The 17560-nt window shown below is 44.4% G+C and overlaps 1 protein-coding gene across 3 annotated transcripts in view; it reads right to left on the reverse strand.

The window, feature by feature from the left end:
- The window catches only part of LOC139281327 (unconventional myosin-XV-like), a 628080-nt gene extending 612317 nt beyond the window's left edge, over nucleotides 1–15763 (reverse strand). For 2 of the 3 annotated variants that reach the window (XM_070901485.1, XM_070901488.1), the window contains exon 1: nucleotides 15659–15763. In XM_070901485.1, the coding sequence (XP_070757586.1) occupies nucleotides 15659–15703 (45 nt within the window). In that variant the 5' untranslated portion in view covers nucleotides 15704–15763. Of the gene's footprint in view, nucleotides 1–8680; nucleotides 8768–15658 lie in introns of all 3 variants that reach the window. The other variant, XM_070901486.1, reaches the window with a different exon arrangement.
- Between the last annotated feature and the right edge of the window lie 1797 nt (nucleotides 15764–17560).

Here is a 17560-nt window from a genome sequence, read left to right on the forward strand (position 1 = left end):
AAATGTTGGTCCCCTAGAGAATGAGACTGGGGAATTAATAACGGAGAACAAGGAAATGGCAGAGACGTTGAACAAATATTTTGTATCGGTCTTCATGGTAGAAGACACTAAAAACATCCCAATAGTGGATAATCAAGGGGCTATAGGGAGGGAGGAACAATCACCATCACGAATGAAGTAGTACTCGGTAAAATAATGGTACTAAAGGCAGACAAGTCCCCTAAAGCTGATGGCTTAAAAGAAGTGGCTGCAGAGATAGTGGATGTATTGGTTGTAATCTACCAAAATTCCCTGGATTCTGTGGTGGTCCCAGCGGATTGGAACACTGCAAATGTAACGCCCCTATTTAAAAAAGGAGGCAGACAAAAATCAGGAAATGATAGACCAGTTAGCCTAACATCTGTCGCTGGGAAAATGCTGGAGTCCATTATTAAGGAAGCAGTAGCGGGACATTTGGAAAAGCATAATTCAATCAAGCAGAGTCAGCATGGTTTTATGAAAGGGAAATCATGTTTGACCAATTTGCTGGAGTTCTTTGAGGATGTAACGAGCAGGATCCAGTGGATGTGGTGTATTTGGATTTCCAGAAGGCATTCGATAAGGTGCCACGTAAAAGGTTACTGCACAAGATAAAAGTTCACGGGGTTGGGGGTAATATATTAGCATCGATAGTGGATTGGCTAACTAATAGAAAGCAGAGAGTCGTGAAAAATGGGTCATTTTCTATTTGGCAAACAGTGACTAATGGGGTGCTATATTAATGAATTAGATGAAGGGACCGAGTGTAATGTAGCCAAGTTTGCTGATGAAACAAAGATGGGTGGGAAAGCAAATTGTGAGGACACAAAAAATCTGCAAAGGGATAGAGACAGGCTAAGTGAGTGGGCAAAAATTTGGCAGATGTATATTGTGAGAAAATGAGAAGTTATCTACTTTGACAGAAAAAAATAGAAAAGCAAATTATAATTTAAATGGAGAAAAATTGCAAAGTGCTGCAGTACAGAAGGACCTGGGGGTCCTTGTGCATGAAACACAAAAAGTTAGTATGCAGGTACAGCAAGTAATCAGGAAGGCAAATGGAATGTTGGCCTTTATTGCAAGGGGGATAGAGTATAAAAGCAGAGAAGTCCTGCGACAACTGTACAGAGTATAAGAACATAAGAAATAGAAACAGGAGTAGGCCATATAGCCCCTCGAGCCTGCTCTGCCATTCAATAAGATCATGGCTGATCTGATCATGGACTCAGCTCCACTTCCCTGCCCGCTCCCCATAACCCCTTATCGTTTAAGAAACTGTCTATTTCTGTCTTAAATTTATTCAATGTCCCAGCTTCCACAGCTCTCTGAGGCAGCAAATTCCACAGATTTACAACCCTTAGAGAAGAAATTCCTCCTCATCTCTGTTTTAAATGGGCAGGCCCCTTATTCTAAGATCATGCCCCCTAGTCTCCCCCATCAGTGGAAACATACTCTCTGCATCCACCTTGTCAAGCCCCCTCATAATCTTATACGTTTCGATAAGATCACCTCTCATTCTTCTGAATTCCAATGAGTGGAGGCCCAACCTCCTCAACCTTTCCTCATAAGTCAATCGCCTCATCCCCGGAATCAACCGAGTGAACCTTCTCTGAACTGCCTCCAAAGCAAGTATAGCCTTTCGTAAATATGGAAACCAAAACTGCACGCAGTACTCCAGGTCTGGCCTCACCAATACCTTGTATAACTGTAGCAAGACTTCCCTGCTTTTATACTCTATCCTCTTTGCAATAAAGACCAAGATACCATTGGCCTTCCTGATCACTTGCTGTACCTGCATATTATCTGTTACGTATTGAATAACTCCACGAGACTAAGTACGGTGAGCTAGCATGACCTTACTCCAGTTTATTTATTCTCAAAGTGAGGATTCAACATGGCTGCCAACATTATATCCCCAGCTTGCACTTGTCTGCTAGTGACCATTAGGACTCCGACAGTCGCGCCCTCCGGTGGCAGGTAAAACCCAGTTAACGTACATAACATCATTCCCCCCAAAGTCCTTGGTACAGGTTGTATTTACAAGTTGAGACGGTCCGGGGCCTTCCGCTCCCTGGTTGATCTTCTCAGTTTGAACCCAAGCTTGGGTGAGTTAGTAGGACCACTGCGGAGCAGTCGGTCTGACAGGACTGTCGGGGATGGTAGGTTCATCTTCGTGAATGACACAAGGGTCAACTGATGGTTGGATGTGTGTTGGTTGGTTGATGATGATGTGATCTTCAATTTGTTCTGGGTTGTCTGTGAATCGAAGTTTGGTTTGGTTGATGTGCTACTTGCACGGTTGGCCATTTAACAGTTTGACTACAAACACCCTGTTCCCCTCCTTGGCCAAAACCGTGCCAGCAACCCACTTTGGACCATGACCATAATTCAGGACAAACACAGGGTCATGAACAACAATGTCACGTGCTACAGCTGTGCGATCATGCTACCATTGCTGCTGTTGCCTTCTGGTTTCGACATGATCATTGAGATCCTGGTGTACAAGCGAGAGCCTGGTTTTGAGGCCCCTCTTCATTAACAGCTCGGCAGGAGGGACCCCGGTGAGCGAATGGGGTCTCGTTCGGTAACTGAGTAGAATGCGGGACAAGTGGGTCTGTAGGGAGCCATGAGTCACATGTTTTAGGCTCTGCTTAATGGTTTGGACAGCCCACTCCGCTTGACCGTTAGACGCGGGTTTGAAAGGGGCAGACCTGACATGCTTGATGCCATTACGAGTCATAAACTCGTGGAACTCCGAACTGGTGAAACACGGTCCATTGTCGCTGACAAAGACGTCGGGCAGGCCATGGGTGGCAAACATGGCCTAGAGGCTTTCAATAGTGGCTGTGGACGTGCTGGATGACATGATTACGCATTCAATCCATTTGGAGTAAGCATCCACTACCACTAAAAACATTTTGCCGAGAAAGGGGCCGGCAAAGTCTATGTGAATTTTTGACCACGGTTTGGAGGGCCATGACCACAGACTCAGTGGAGCCTCCACAAGTGCGTTACTCAGTTGCATGCAAGTGTTGCACTGATGCACGCATGTCTCCAAGTCCGAGTCAATGCCGGGCCACCAAACACGAGACCTGACAATGGCCTTCATCATGACAATGCCTGGGTGGGTACTGTGTAAATCACACACAAAAGTTTCCCTGCCTTTTTTTGGCATAACAACATGATTGTCTGTTATGGGGTAATCAGACTGAATAGACAATTCATCTTTGCAGCAGCTATAAGGCTTAATGTTATCCTGCAATTCCCTGGGAATGGCAGACCAATTTCCATTTAGGACACACCTTTTTAAACGCTTGACAGTACAGGATCCTGGCTGGTCCAGGTCCTAATTTGGCGAGCTGTGACAGGTGATCCCTTGCTCTCGAAGGCATCCATGACCAGCAACAAGTCTGCAGGCTGCGGCATTTCCACCCCGGGTGTGGGCAATGGTAGCCAGCTAAGCGCATCAGCATAGTTTTCAATGCTTGGTCTGTGGTGGAGGACATAATCATAAGCGGATAATGTCAGTGCCCATCTTTGGATGCGGGACGAGGCATTGGTGTTTATACCTTTGCTCTCAGAAAACAAAGAAATAAGCAGCTTGTGGTCTGTTTCAAGCTCAAACCGAAGCCCAAAACAGGTATTGGTGCATTTTACTAACCCCGTATACGCATGCTAAAGCCTCTTTCTCTACCATACTTACAGCCTTACAGACTTCTGGACGCGTATACAACTGGTTGGAGTTTGCCTGATACATTGGCTTGCTGGAGTACACAACTGACCCCATATGATGAGGCGTCGCAGGCCAGCACTAACCGCTTACATGGGTCATAGTGCACCAGTAATTTATTGGAACATAGCAGGTTCCTGGCCTTCTCAAAGGCTCTATCTTGAGATTTGCCCCAAACTCAGTCGTTACCCTTTCTCAGCAACATGTGCAAGGGCTCTAGCAATGTGCTCAAACTAGGTAGAAAGTTACCGAAATAGTTGAGAAGACCCAGGAACGAACGCAGCTCCGTCACACTCTGGGGTCTGGTGCATTCGTGATGGCCTCTGTCTTCGAGCCCGTAGGCCTGATGCCATCTGCAGCAATCTTTCTCCCCAGGAATTCGACTTCTGGTGCCCTGAAAATGCATTTGGAGCGTTTCAACACAGGGACATTTGGATTGGCCGATTCGCTGAACTCGACTGGTGATATAATTCCTTCCAGTTGAAGTCTGTCCAGTTCAATCTCAACCTTCTCCCTCATCATGTATGGAACCGCCCGAGCCTTGTAATGGACAGGTCTTGCATCCGGGCCTAGGTGGATCTGCATCTTGGCTCCCGTGAAGTTGCCTATGCCTGGTATGAACGAGGGCAACTTGCTCAGCACTTGAGCACACGAAGCATCATCCACTGATGATAAGGCTTTAATATCGTTCTAGTTCCATTTAATTTTCTCAAGCCAACTCCTGCCAAACAGCGTTGGGCCATTGCCTGGAACGATCCACAATGATAAATCATGCACAGCTCCATTGTATGATACCTTTACTGCCGCTCTACCAATGACTGGTATGAGCTCTTTGGTGTAGGTACGCAGCTTCGCATTGATTGGGCTCAGTTTTCAACCATGCGTTCTGATTTTGCACACCAATCTCTTGTGCGGGACCTTGTCAAAAGCCTTTTGAAAGTCCAAATACACCACATCCACTGATTCTCCCTTGTCCACTCTGCTAGTTACATCCTCAAAAAATTCCAGAAGATTCGTCAAGCATGATTTCCCTTTCATAAATCCATGCTGACTTAGTCCGATCCTGTCACTGCTTTCCAAATGTGCTGCTATTTCATCCTTAATGATTGATTCCAATATTTTCCCCACTACTGATGTCAGGCTAACCGGTCTATAATTACCCGTTTTCTCTCTCCCTCCTTTTTTAAAAAGTGGTGTTACATTAGCTACCCTCCAGTGCATAGGAGCTGATCCAGAATCGATAGACTGTTGGAAAATGATCACCAATGCATCCACTATTTCTAGGACCACTTCCTTAAGTACTCTGCGATGCAGATTATCAGGCCCCGGGGATTTATCGGCCTTCAATCCCATCAATTTCCCTAACACAATTTCCCGCCTAATAAGGATATCCTTCAGTTCCTCCTTTTCACTAGATCTACTGTCCCCTAGTACAATCGGAAGGTTAGTTGTGTCTTCCTTTGTGAAGACAGAACCGAAGTATTTGTTCAATTGGTCTGCCATTTCTTTATTCGCCATTATAAATTCACCTGAATTTGACTGCAAGGGACCTACGTTTGTCTTCACTAATCTTTTTCTCTTCACATATTTATAGAAGCTTTTGCAGTCAGTTTTTATGTTCCCTGCAAGCTTCTTCTCGTACTCTATTTTCCCTCTCTTAATTAAATCCTTAGTCTTCCTCTGCTGAATTCTAAATTTCTCCCAGTCCTCAGGTTTGTTGCTTTTTCTAGCCAATTTATATGACTCTTCCTTGGCTTTAACACTATCCTTAATTTCCCTCGTTAGCCATGGTTGAGCCATCTTCCCCATTTTATTTTTACTCCAGGCAGGGATGTACAATTGCTGAAGTTCATCCATCTGATCTTTAAATGTTTGCCATTGCTTATCCACCGTCAATCCTTTAAGTATCCTTTGCCAGTCTATTCTAGCCAATTCACGCCTCATACCGTCGAAGTTACCTTTCCTTAAGTTCAGGACCTTAGTTTCCGATTTACTGTGTCACACTCCATCTTAATAAAGAATTCTACCATATTATGGTCACTCTTCCCCAAGGGGCCTTGCACAAGAAGATTGCTAATTAGTCCCTTCTCATTACACATCACCCAGTCTAGGATGGCCAGCTCTCTAGTTGGTTCCTCGACATATTGGTCTAGAAAACCATCCCTAATACACGCCAGGAAATCTTTCTCCACCGCATTGCTACCAGTTTGGTTCGCCCAATCAATATATTACCCATAACCCCGTGAACTTTTATCTTGTGCAATAACCTTTTATGTGGCACCTTGTCAAATACCTTCTGGAAGTCCAAATACACCACATCCACTGCTTCCCCTTTATCCACCCTGCTCGTTACATCCTCAAAGAACTCCAGCAAATCTGTCAAACATGACTGCCCCTTCATAAATCCATGCTGACTCTGCCTGACCAAATTTTGCTTTTCCAAATGTCCTGCAACTGCTTCTTTGATAATGGACTCCAACATTTTCCCAACCACAGACGTTAGGCTAACTGGTCTATAGTTTCCTGCTTTACGTGCTTATGGCCGGCGTGGGACGGAGCTAATGGACTCGGGCCTCATCCAACTCCTGCGCAGCTTCGCGGGAGCCAGTCCCCCACCCGAGTTCCCCCAGAGATGCGAACAGGAGGCGCACAACAGGGAATTTCGGCCCCATAGAATGTAACGGTTTAGATGTAATAGTGAATCTATATAAAACCTTAGTGTGACCACAGTTGGAGACTGTGCAGTTTTGGGCTCCACACTATAGGGAGGATGTCGAGGCAATAGAGAGGGGTCAGTGTAGATTCACTGCCTGGTATGAGGAAATACAAATAAACATTAAGACTTGTAAAATTCAGACTGTTTACTTTTGAATATGGAGATTAAGAGGTGATTTTATAGAGGTGTTTAAAATTATGAAGGGATGGGAAAGAGTAGATAAAAACAGTGTTTCCAGTGATTGAGTGGTCTCGAATGAGGGGACCTTTTTACACAACAACAACTTGTATTTATATCATGCTTTAATTGTAGTAAAATATCTCAAAAAGCTTCACAGGAGTATTATAAGGCAAACAATTTAACACCAAGCCATTATAAAGGAGAAATTAGGGCAGATTATCAAAAGCTTGGTCAAAGAGTTCATTTTTAAGGAGCATCTTAAAGGAGGAAATAGAGGTGGAGAGGCAGGGAGGTGTGGGCAGGAAATTCCAGGGCTTAGGGCCTAGGCAACAGAAGGCACGGCCACCAATGGTGGAGCGATTATAATCAGGGATGCTCAGGAGGAAAGGATTAGAGGAGCGCAGACATCTCGGTGGGGTTGTGGGGCTGGAGGGAATTACAGAGATAGGAAAAGGTGTAGGGCTGGAGGAGATAGGGAGGGCAAGACCATGGAGGGATTTGAAAACAAAGATGAAAATTTTAAAATTGAGGCGTTGTTTAACCGGGAGCCAATGTAGGTCAGCGAGCACAGGGGTGATGGGTGAGCGGAACTTGGTGCAAGTTAGGACACAGCAGCCGAATTTTGGATGACCTCAAGTTTACATAGGGTAGAATGTGGGAGGCCAGCCAGGAATGTGTTGGAATAGTCAAGTCTAGAGGTAACAAAAGCGTAGATGAGAGTTTCAGCAGCAAATGAGCTGAGGCAGGGGTGGAGACGTGCGATGTTACGGAGGTGGAAAAAGACGGTCTTAATTATGCTGCAGATATGTGGTCGGAAGCTCATTTCAGGGTCAAATATGACACCAAGGTTGCGAACAGTCTGGTTCAGCCTCAGACAGATGTTAGGGAGAGGGATGGAGTCAGTGGTTAGGGAACAGAGTTACTGGCTAGAGAACCGAAAACAATGGCTTCGGTCTTCCCAATATTTAATTGGAGAAAATTTTTGCTTATCCAGTACTGGATGTCGGATTTTAAAGAGGTGTTTAAAATTACGAAGGTATGGGACAGAGTAGATAAAAAGTGTTTCCAGTGATTGAGTGATCGAGAATGAGAGGACAATTTTTGTTATTTTTTTTTTTTTTTTTTTACACAGAGTTGTGAGGCTTGGAATACATTATTTGAGTTAGTGATTGAAAGAGAGGTAAGGTCAACGTGTAAGAACAGGTTAGGTTGCTGGTTGAAGGAAAGGGGAATAAAGGGACATCGGAACAGGGTGGGGGTAGGTGAGATTAGGGCTTCTGCTCATGTGGAGGATAAACACCAACACGGACTGGCTGGGCTGAACGGCCTGTTTCCGTGTTCGTGTTGTATGAACATATATGAACAGTTGGTCTATCAAGCCAGTCCCATAGTGTCATAGTGTAACTTATGTCGACCATGCACCTCATCTACCTCCCAAACAGGGAGCCACCCAATCTCCTAGGAGAGCCATCACAAACAACACATAGCTCTGACAAGGAATCTCTATGCAATTCAATGTAAAGAGCGTGCGTTTTCTGTGATGTCATGGACAAGTGATGTGATGTATCTGGACAATTTATACCCTTGTGTCACGTGCTTCAAAGAAACAAAGTAAAAAAACTGATGAAATACATTTTTTTTTACTGAAGGCAATGTGCCTTTAATTAACAGTAACCCCCATTGATATGATGCAGCTTGATCTTTACCACCAACATTAGCTTAGAGTTCCCAAATGAGCACAAATCCATATAAAACAGGTCTTCTGTAGCATCTATCATAAAGAACGTTTGTGCAGGACTTCTAAAGACCATTATAAAAGTACTTTTATTAGATGCCCCATTTTAGTATACTGCGGTCAATGTGTTGCTTAAATGTATGTTAAACTAAATAATCCATTCAACACATCAATAAAACACAGGCAGAGTGCTCCAGGTGCCAGCCTGACTACCTGTACGCACTGTGCCATGATGAAGCAACATCAGATATCTACAATACAGCAGCGAATCGTGTAATAGCTGCATCGCTGAACTCCCTACCTGGTTATCCCCTGTCACTTATTGAGGGCTCCAACATACTGCCTTGTGGTGTTTTCTGCTCTTGCGATAGCTTACTATGAAAACTCCCTACATTCCCAAAGATTGATTTTCAGTCAGTGAGGAAAGGAGAGGGCAGCTGAATACTATACTTGTTCGCACTGCTCATGCCACGCAAACCATATTTGATCACTTTGCGACACCCTGCTGGCTCCAAATGCATATTTGATGACCACCATTATTCTCGTTTTCACTCATGAATGGAAAGGGAGAACATCTAATCTCTCGCTGTCATGAACTGAACACATTAGCATTCCATTCAGCAACACTACCACTTCACAGTCGCCTGGCGTGCTTCCTCTATTTATTTAACATAATTCTCCTTATACCCTCACCATCCTGTTTTTAGGCTTAAAAAAAATCCCAATATTCCTAAGTTATAAGTGTTTCTGGCATTTGCAAGGGGAAGTGCGCGCTGTTGCTAAGCTCCATGTTAGGAAAGGCTCAATGCTGTTAAAGCTTTTGACAGTATTTATTTCCCAGAAGACTCATTATTTATTTATTGATCAATTATGTTTCAGTAAAAGAGGCCAGAATGTTGGGGATGTTAGAAAACTAACTGTAATATCTAATTCTGATCTTGCTTAGTAATTCTTAACTCCTGACCCTCTGCTTCTGTCAGTTTCCAGTTTATAAAGTCATCAATAGAGGGGATTCTCCTCTGGGTAGCTTGATTTGTGGTATGCTATAATTTCCACCCCACTCATCACTTGCAAAGCTGGTGAATTTACTGGTACAGATCCAGGGCTGCTTGAATAGAATCATAAATCTCTCAGCCCAGAAGGAGGTCATTCGGCCCATGCCAGCTCTTTGAAAAGCATCCCCTTAGTACTTTGTGCAATTAAACTTACTGCGTGTCTCAGCCTAAAAGTGATTTTGTCCTCACCCAACATCCGTAAACATGCACGTTCCAGCGAGGAACCCCGGCTCTTTTACCTCATTCCTGGCTCAGGAACAGTAAGGCCGATTGTAACGAGAACTGTGAACTCTGCACAGACCAGTAATTGCACCTAGGATTTTTCTGGTTTGAAGAATTCAGCACCATGCTTGCAACATATTTACTCACTGAGGCACTGGGGGAATCAAGCACAATAGTGTCCAGCAATTTCTTCAGGGTTCTCCCAAACAAGCAGCATAACTTTGGAGAAAGATTGGCAGAAACTCCAGACATCCAGGTAAATAGTTTACTCCAAAGTTATGGCAGCTGATTAGGAGAACTCGAGGAAATTGCCAGGAAGGCTGTTTTAACTCTGAGACTACAACATCTCGGCGACATCTCAGGGGTTTGTGGGGCTGGAGGAGATTACAGAGATAGGGGGGTGCAAGGGTCACGCAGGGATTTGAAAACAAGGATGAGAATTTTGAAAACAAGGATGAGAATTTTGAAATCGAAGCATTCATTAACCAGAAGCCAATGTAGGTCAGCGAGCACAGGGGTGATGGGTGGATGGGACTTGGTGCGAGTTAGGACACGGGCTGCCGAGTTTTGGATCACCACTAGTTTACGTGGGGTAGAATGTGGGAGGCCAGCCAGAAGTGTGTTGGAATAGTCAAGTCTAGAGATAACAAAGACACGGGTGACAGTTTCAGCAGCGGATGAGCTGAGGCAAGGGCGGAGACGGGGCAATGTTATAAGAACATAAGAAATAGGAACATGAGTACGCCATACGGCCCCTCGAGTCTGCTCCGCCATTCAATAAGATCACGGCTGATCTGATCATGGACTCAGCTCCACTTCCCTGCCCGCTCTCCATAACCCCTTATCGGTTAAAAAACTATTTCTGCCTTAAATTTATTCAATGTCCCAGCTTCCACAGTTCGCTGAGGCAGTGAATTCCACAAATTTACAACCCTCAGAGAAGAATTTTCTCCTCATTTCAGTTTTAAATGGGCGGCCCTTATTCTAAGACCATGCCCTCTAGTTCTAGTCTCCCACATCCACCTTGTCAAGCTCCCTCATAATCTTACACGTTTCGATAAGATCACCTCTCATTCTTCTGAATTCCAATGAGTATAGGCCCAACCTTTTCAACCTTTCCTCATAAGTCAACCCCCTCATCTCCGGAATAAACCTAGTGAACCTTCTCTGAACTGCCTCCAAAGCAAGCATATCCTTTTGTAAATATGGAAACCAAAACTGTACGCAGTATTCCAGGTGTGGCCTCATCAATACCCTGTATAGCTGTAGCAAGACTTCCCTGCTTTTATACTCCATCCCCTTAGCAATAAAGGCCAAGATACAATTGGCCTTCATGATCACTTGCTATACCTGCATACTAACCTTTTGTGTTTCATGCACAAGTACCCCCAGGTCCTGCTGTACAGCAGCACTTTGCAATCTTTCTCCATTTAAATAACTTGCTCTTTGATTTTTTTCTGCCAAAGTGCATGACCTCACACTTTCCAACATTATACTCCATCTGCCAAATTTTTGCCCACTCACTTAGCCTGTCTATGTCCTATTACAGATTTTTTGTGTCCTCCTCACACATTGCTTTTCCTCCCATCTTTGTATCGTCAGCAAACTTGGCTACGTTACACTCAGTCCCTTCTTCCAAGTCGTTAATATAGATTGTAAATAGATAGGGTCCCAGCATTGATCCCTGCGGATGTTATGGAGGGTGGAAATAGACGGTCTTAGTTATGTTGCGGATTATGTGGCTGGAAGCTCATTTCAGGGTCAAATATGACACCAAGGTTGCGAAGAGCCTCAACACAGATGTTAGGGAGAGGGATGGAGTCGGTGGCTAGGAAACGGAATTTGTGGCGGGGACTGAAAACAATGGGCCGAATTTTCGGTGTTTTAGCAAACCCTCTTAGCGCCTGGGAGAGACAGCAGTAAGCACTTCCGGGCAGGCAGGCGCAAGGCCAACTTCCAGCGCCATGCCGGGACTTTCGGTGCTGTTTTCCAGGGGACGCAGAGCATTTCTGCCCGGAAGTGGCGAGCCGGTGTACAAAGCCCCTGGTTGCAACACCGGCTCGATTTTTGGCTGCTGCCCAATCTGTAGAGCACCCTGGTCGGAATGCCTGTGGAAGGGGACGGTCCAAGCTGTAGCTTAGGTAAGTGTGATTGTTTTTCGACTTAATTTTTTTTGCGATATATGTTGTGGTGACGTGAGTTATGTATTGAGAATGTTTTTGGTGTTTTTTTTTTGCAGGTTATTTTCTATCCCCGAGACCTCTCTTCGAGCGCTCCAAGGCCAGCTGTTTAGCTCAGGAGTGAGGAGTGGTGCAAAAGGGAGGGAGTCAAATTCCTGGGACATTGGAACCGGTTCTGGGGGAGGTGGGACCAGTACAAACCGGACGGTCTGCACCTGGGCAGGACCGGAAGCAATGTCCTAGGGGGAGTAATTGCTAGTGCTGTTGGGGAGGAGTTAAACTAATATGGAAGGGGGATGGGAACCTACGCAGGGAGACAGATGGAAGTAGAATGGGGGCAGAAGCAAAAGATAGAAAGAAAAAAAGTAAAAGTGGAGGGCAGAGAAACCCAAGGCAAAACGCAAAAAGGGCCACATTACAGCAAAATCCTAAAGAGGCAAAGGGTGTTAAAAAGACAAGCCTGAAGGCTCTGTGCCTCAATGCGAGGAGTATTCGGAATAAGGTGGACGAATTAACTGCGCAGATAGCAGTTAACGGATATGATATAATTGGCATCACGGAGACATGGCTCCAGGATGACCAAGGCTGGGAACTCAACATCCAGGAGTATTCAACATTCAGGAAGGATAGACAGAAAGGAAATGGAGGTGGGGTGGCATTGCTAGTTAAAGAGGAAATTAATGCAATTGTAAGGAAAGACATTAGCCTGGATGATGTGCAATCTGTATTGGTGGAGCTACGGAATACAACAGGGCAGAAAACACGAGTGGGAGTTGTGTACAGACCACCAAACAGTAGTAGTGAGGTTGGGGACAGCATCAAACAAGAAATTAGGGATGCGTGCACTAAAGGTACAGCAGTTATCATGGGCGACTTTAATCTACAAATTGACTGGGCTAACCAAACTGGTAGCAATGCGGTGGAGGAGGATTTCCTGGAGTGTATTAGGAATGGTTTTCTCAACCATATTGTCGAGGAACCAACTAGCGGGCTGGCCATCCTAGACTGGGTGATGTGTAATGAGAAAGGACTAATTAACAATCTTGTTGTGCGAGGCCCCTTGGGGAAGAGTGACCATAATATGGTAGAATTCTTTATTAAGATGGAGAGTGACACAGTTAATTCAGAGACTAGGATCCTGAACTTGGGGAAAGGTAACATCGATGATATGAGGCGTGAATTGGCTAGAATAGACTGGCGAGTGATACTTAAAGGGTTGACGGTGGATAGGCAATGGCAAACATTTAAAGATCAGATGGATGAACTTCAACAATTGTACATCCCTGTCTGGAGTTAAAAATAAAACGGGGAAGGTGGGTCAACCGTGGCTAACAAGGGAAATTAAGGATAATGTTAAAACCAAGGAAGAGGCATATAAATTGGCCAGAAAAAGCAGCAAACCTGAGGAATGGGAGAATTTTGTAATGCAGCAGAGGAGGTCAAAGGGTTTAATTAGGAGGGGGAAAATAGAGTATGAGAGAAAGCTTGCTGGGAACATAAAAATTGACTGCAAAAGCTGCTGTAGATGTGTGAAGAGAAAAAGATTAGTGAAAACAAACGCAGGTCCCTTGCAGTCAGATTCAGGTGAATTTATAATGGGGAACAAAGAAATGGCGGACAATTAAACAAATACTTTGGTTCTGTTTTCACGAAGGAAGATACAAATAACCTTCCGGAAATACTAGGGGACCGAGGGTCTAGTGAGAAGAAAGAACTGAAGGATATCCTTATAAAGCAGGAAACTGATGGGATTGAAGGCCGATAAATCCCCGGGGCCTGATAGTCTGCATCCCAGAGTACTTAAGGAAGTGGCCCTAGAAATAGTGGATGCACTGGTGATCATTTTCCAACAGTCTTTCGACTCTGGATCAGTTCCTATGGACTGGAGGGTAGCTAATGTAACACCACTGTTTAAAAAAGGAGGGAGAGAGAAAACAGGTAATTATAGACTGATTAGCCTGACATCTGTAGTGGGGAAAATGTTGGAATCAATTATTAAAGATGAAATAGCAGCACATTTGGAAAGCAGTGACAGGATCGGTCCAAGTCAGCATGGATTTATGAAAGGGAAATCATGCTTGACAAATCTTCTGGAATTTTTTGAGGATGTAACTAGATTAGAGTGGACAAGGGAGAGCCAGTGGATGTGATGTATTTGGACTTTCAAAAGGCTTTTGACAAGGTCCCACACAAGAGATTGGTGTGCAAAATCAAAGCACATGGTATTTGGGTAATGTACTAACATGGATAGAGAACTGGTTGGCAGACAGGAAGCAGAGAGTCAGAATAAATGAGTCCTTCTCAGAATGGCAGGCAGTGACTAGTGGAGTGCCGCAGGGCTCAGTGCTGGGACCCCAGCTCTTTACAATATACATTAATGATTTAGATGAAGGAATTGAGTGTAATATCTCCAAGGTTGCAGATGACACTAAACTGGGTGGCAGTGTGAGTTGTGAGGAGGACACCAAAAGGCTGCAGGCTGACTTGGACAGGTTAGGTGAGTGGGTAAATACATGGCAGATGCAGTATAATGTGGATAAATGTGAGGTTATCCACTTTGGTGGCAAAAACAGGAAGGCAGAATATTATCTGAATGGTGACAGATTAGGAAAAGGGAAGGTGCAGCGAGACCTGTGTGTCATGGTTCACCAGTCATTGAAAGTTAGCATGCAGGTACAGCAGGCGGTGAAGGTGGCAAATGGTATGTTGGCCTTCATAGCTAGGAAATTTGAATATAAGAGCAGGGAGATCTTACTACAGTTGTACAGGGCCTTCGCGAGGCCTCACCTGGAATACTGTGTTCAGTTTTGGTCTCCTAATCTGAGGAAGGACGTTCTTGCTCTTGTGGGAGTGCAGCGAACGTTCACCAGACTGATTCCCGGGATGGCGGGACTGACATATGAGGAGACACTGGATCAACTGGGCTTTTATACACTGGAGTTTAGAAGGATGAGAGGGGATCTCATAGAAACTTATAAGATTCTGACGGGACTGGACAGGTTAGACGCAGGTAGAATGTTCCCGATGTTGGGGAAGTCCAGAACCAGGGGACACAGTCTTAGGATAAGGGGTAGGCCATTTAGGACCGAGATGAGGAGAAACTTCTTCACTCAGAGAGTTGTTCACCTGGGGAATTCCCTGCCGCAGAGAGTTGTTGATGCCAGTTCATTGGATATATTCAAGAGGGAGTTAGATATGGCCCTTACGGCTAAAGGGATCAAGGGGTATGGAGAGAAAGCAGGAAAGGGGTACTGAAGGAATGATTAGCCATGATCTTATTGAACTGTGGTGCAGGCTCGAAGGGCCTACTCCTGCACCTATTTTCTATGTTTCTATGTTTCACTTGCTCAGCCGGCCTAGCGCCCTAAAAGAGATGTGCACACCTCCCTCAGCGCTCCACTCCAAATTTCAGGACCAGATGAAGAATTTTGCGAAGGCCGGTGCAAAATTTGACGCTCCGCCCAGATTAACGCCGCAACAGAGGAGCAACCGAATTTCCACCCCAATGGCTTCGGTCTTCCCAATATTTAATTAGAAAATTTTTACTCATCAAGTTCTGGATGTCAGACAAGCAGTCTGACAATTTAGAGACCGTGGAGCGGTCGAGACAAGTGGTGGTGAGGTAGAGCTGGGAGTCGTCAGCGTACACGCAGAAAACGACAACGTGATTTTGGATGATGTCACCAAGGGGCAGCATGTAGATGAGAAATAGGAGGGGCCAAAGATAGATCCCTGGGGCACCCCAGAGCTAACAATGTGCGAGTGGGTAGAGAAGCTATTGCAGGCACCAGTCTACACTTGGAAAACGCTCGACAGACTTACCATAGTTTTTTCTTCCTCCTTCAACTCGCTGCTCTGTGGCATCATTTGGAGCAGGAATACTTGAATCTACAGAAACTCTGCACTGTTGACTGTGTGAACGAGGCCAAGAAAATCCAGTCCTGTAGACAGAAGCAGTCAATGGGATCCAGAATAAAAAAAAGAGCAAAAAATATTTGTGGGTTTCATCTTAAACAAGAGTGTAAGCTAGCGATTTAACATTTGTGCACGGATCAGAACAATGTACTTCGCCATCCTAGTGTGACTGGGACACCAACCGTAGTCACTGCGTGCTCCCGAGAGCAGCACGATGGAAAATGACCGCCAGTATGAGAAAGGGACACACTGCGAGTTCCTCTGATTGATTTTCTCACCACTGCCAATATAAAGCTGAAATTTATCCGCTTTCATTGCATATATTATCCTGACTTGGAAATATATCGCCGTTCCTTCATTGTCGCTGAGTCAAAATCCTGGAACTCCGTAACAGCACTGTGGGTGCACCTTCACCACACGGACTGCAGCAGTTCAAGGCGACAGCTCATAACCACCTTCTCGAGAGCAGTTAGGGATGGGCAATAAATGCCAGCTTTGGCAGTGACGCCCACATCCCAGGAATGAGTAAAATATTATATATGTTATTCAGTCTCCATTTAAAGTTATGCATTCTGTTCTTATTTTTATACAATATTTTGATTTTATATTATTTATAGTTAAATAACAAAATATTCAACAATTTGTGCAGCAAAGATTATATAGTTCATTCGAAAAAAGTGTAGTGCCAGGGGATTGGCAGATATCTAACGTGATACCTATATTTAAGAAGGGGATCGAAGATGTCCAGGGAATTATAGACCAGTCAGCTTAACATCGGTGGTAGGTAAACTAATGGAATCCCTACTAAAGGAGAAAATAGAAGAACATCTAGAAACCAAAAATATAATAATGAATAGTCAGCATGGATTTCAAAGGAAAAGTCTTGCTTGACCAATCTCATTGAATTTTTTGAAGAGGTAACAGACAAAGTAGACAATGGTAATGCAGTAGATGTAATTTATCTAGATTTTCAAAAGGCCTTCAATAAGGTACCCCATAATAGACTGATGAACAAGGTCAGAGAATGCAGAGTCAGGGGACAAGTAGCAGAATGGATCGCTAGCTGGCTTCAAGACTGAAAGCAGGGAGTAGGGGTAAAGGGAGCTATTCACAGGGGCAGAAGGTGGGTGGTGGTGTTCCACAAGGATCAGTGCTGGGACCACTGCTGTTCACAATTTATTTTAACCATTTAGGATTTTGGAATCAAAAACTCAATTTCTAAATTTGCAGATGACACCAAATTGTCAATACTGAGGAGGATTGCAACAAATTACAAGAGGACATTAATAAACTTGCAGAATGGGCATATAATTGACAAATGAAGTCCAACACAGATAAATGTGAGGTACTACATTTTGATAGGAAGGATAGGAAGATCACTTATTACTGGGAGGTTGCGAGTCCAGGTGGGGTAGAGGAACAATGGGATCTCGGATGCAAATACACAAATCACTAAAAGTTGTGACACAGGTTAGCAAGGCTACAATAAAGCAAACCAAGCACTAGGGTTTATTTCTAGCGAGATAGAATTGAAAAGTAGAGAAGTTATGCTTAACCTGTATCGAACTTTGGTTAGACCACACTTAGAGTACTGTATACAGTTCTGGTCACCATGTTGTAAAAGGGATCTTCTTCTTAGGTGATCCCTCGTATCGAGGATGACTTGCATCCACACCAAAAAGGGATGAGTTCACAGGTGTTTCAAATATAGAGGCACTGGAGAGGGTGCAGAGAAGATTTACAAGGATGATACTGGAAATGCAAGGGTATACATATCAGGAAAGGATGAACAGGCTGGGTCTCTTTTCT

The sequence above is a fragment of the Pristiophorus japonicus genome, chromosome 15 (assembly GCF_044704955.1).
Source record: "Pristiophorus japonicus isolate sPriJap1 chromosome 15, sPriJap1.hap1, whole genome shotgun sequence".
NCBI classification, from domain to species: Eukaryota; Metazoa; Chordata; class Chondrichthyes; family Pristiophoridae; genus Pristiophorus; species Pristiophorus japonicus.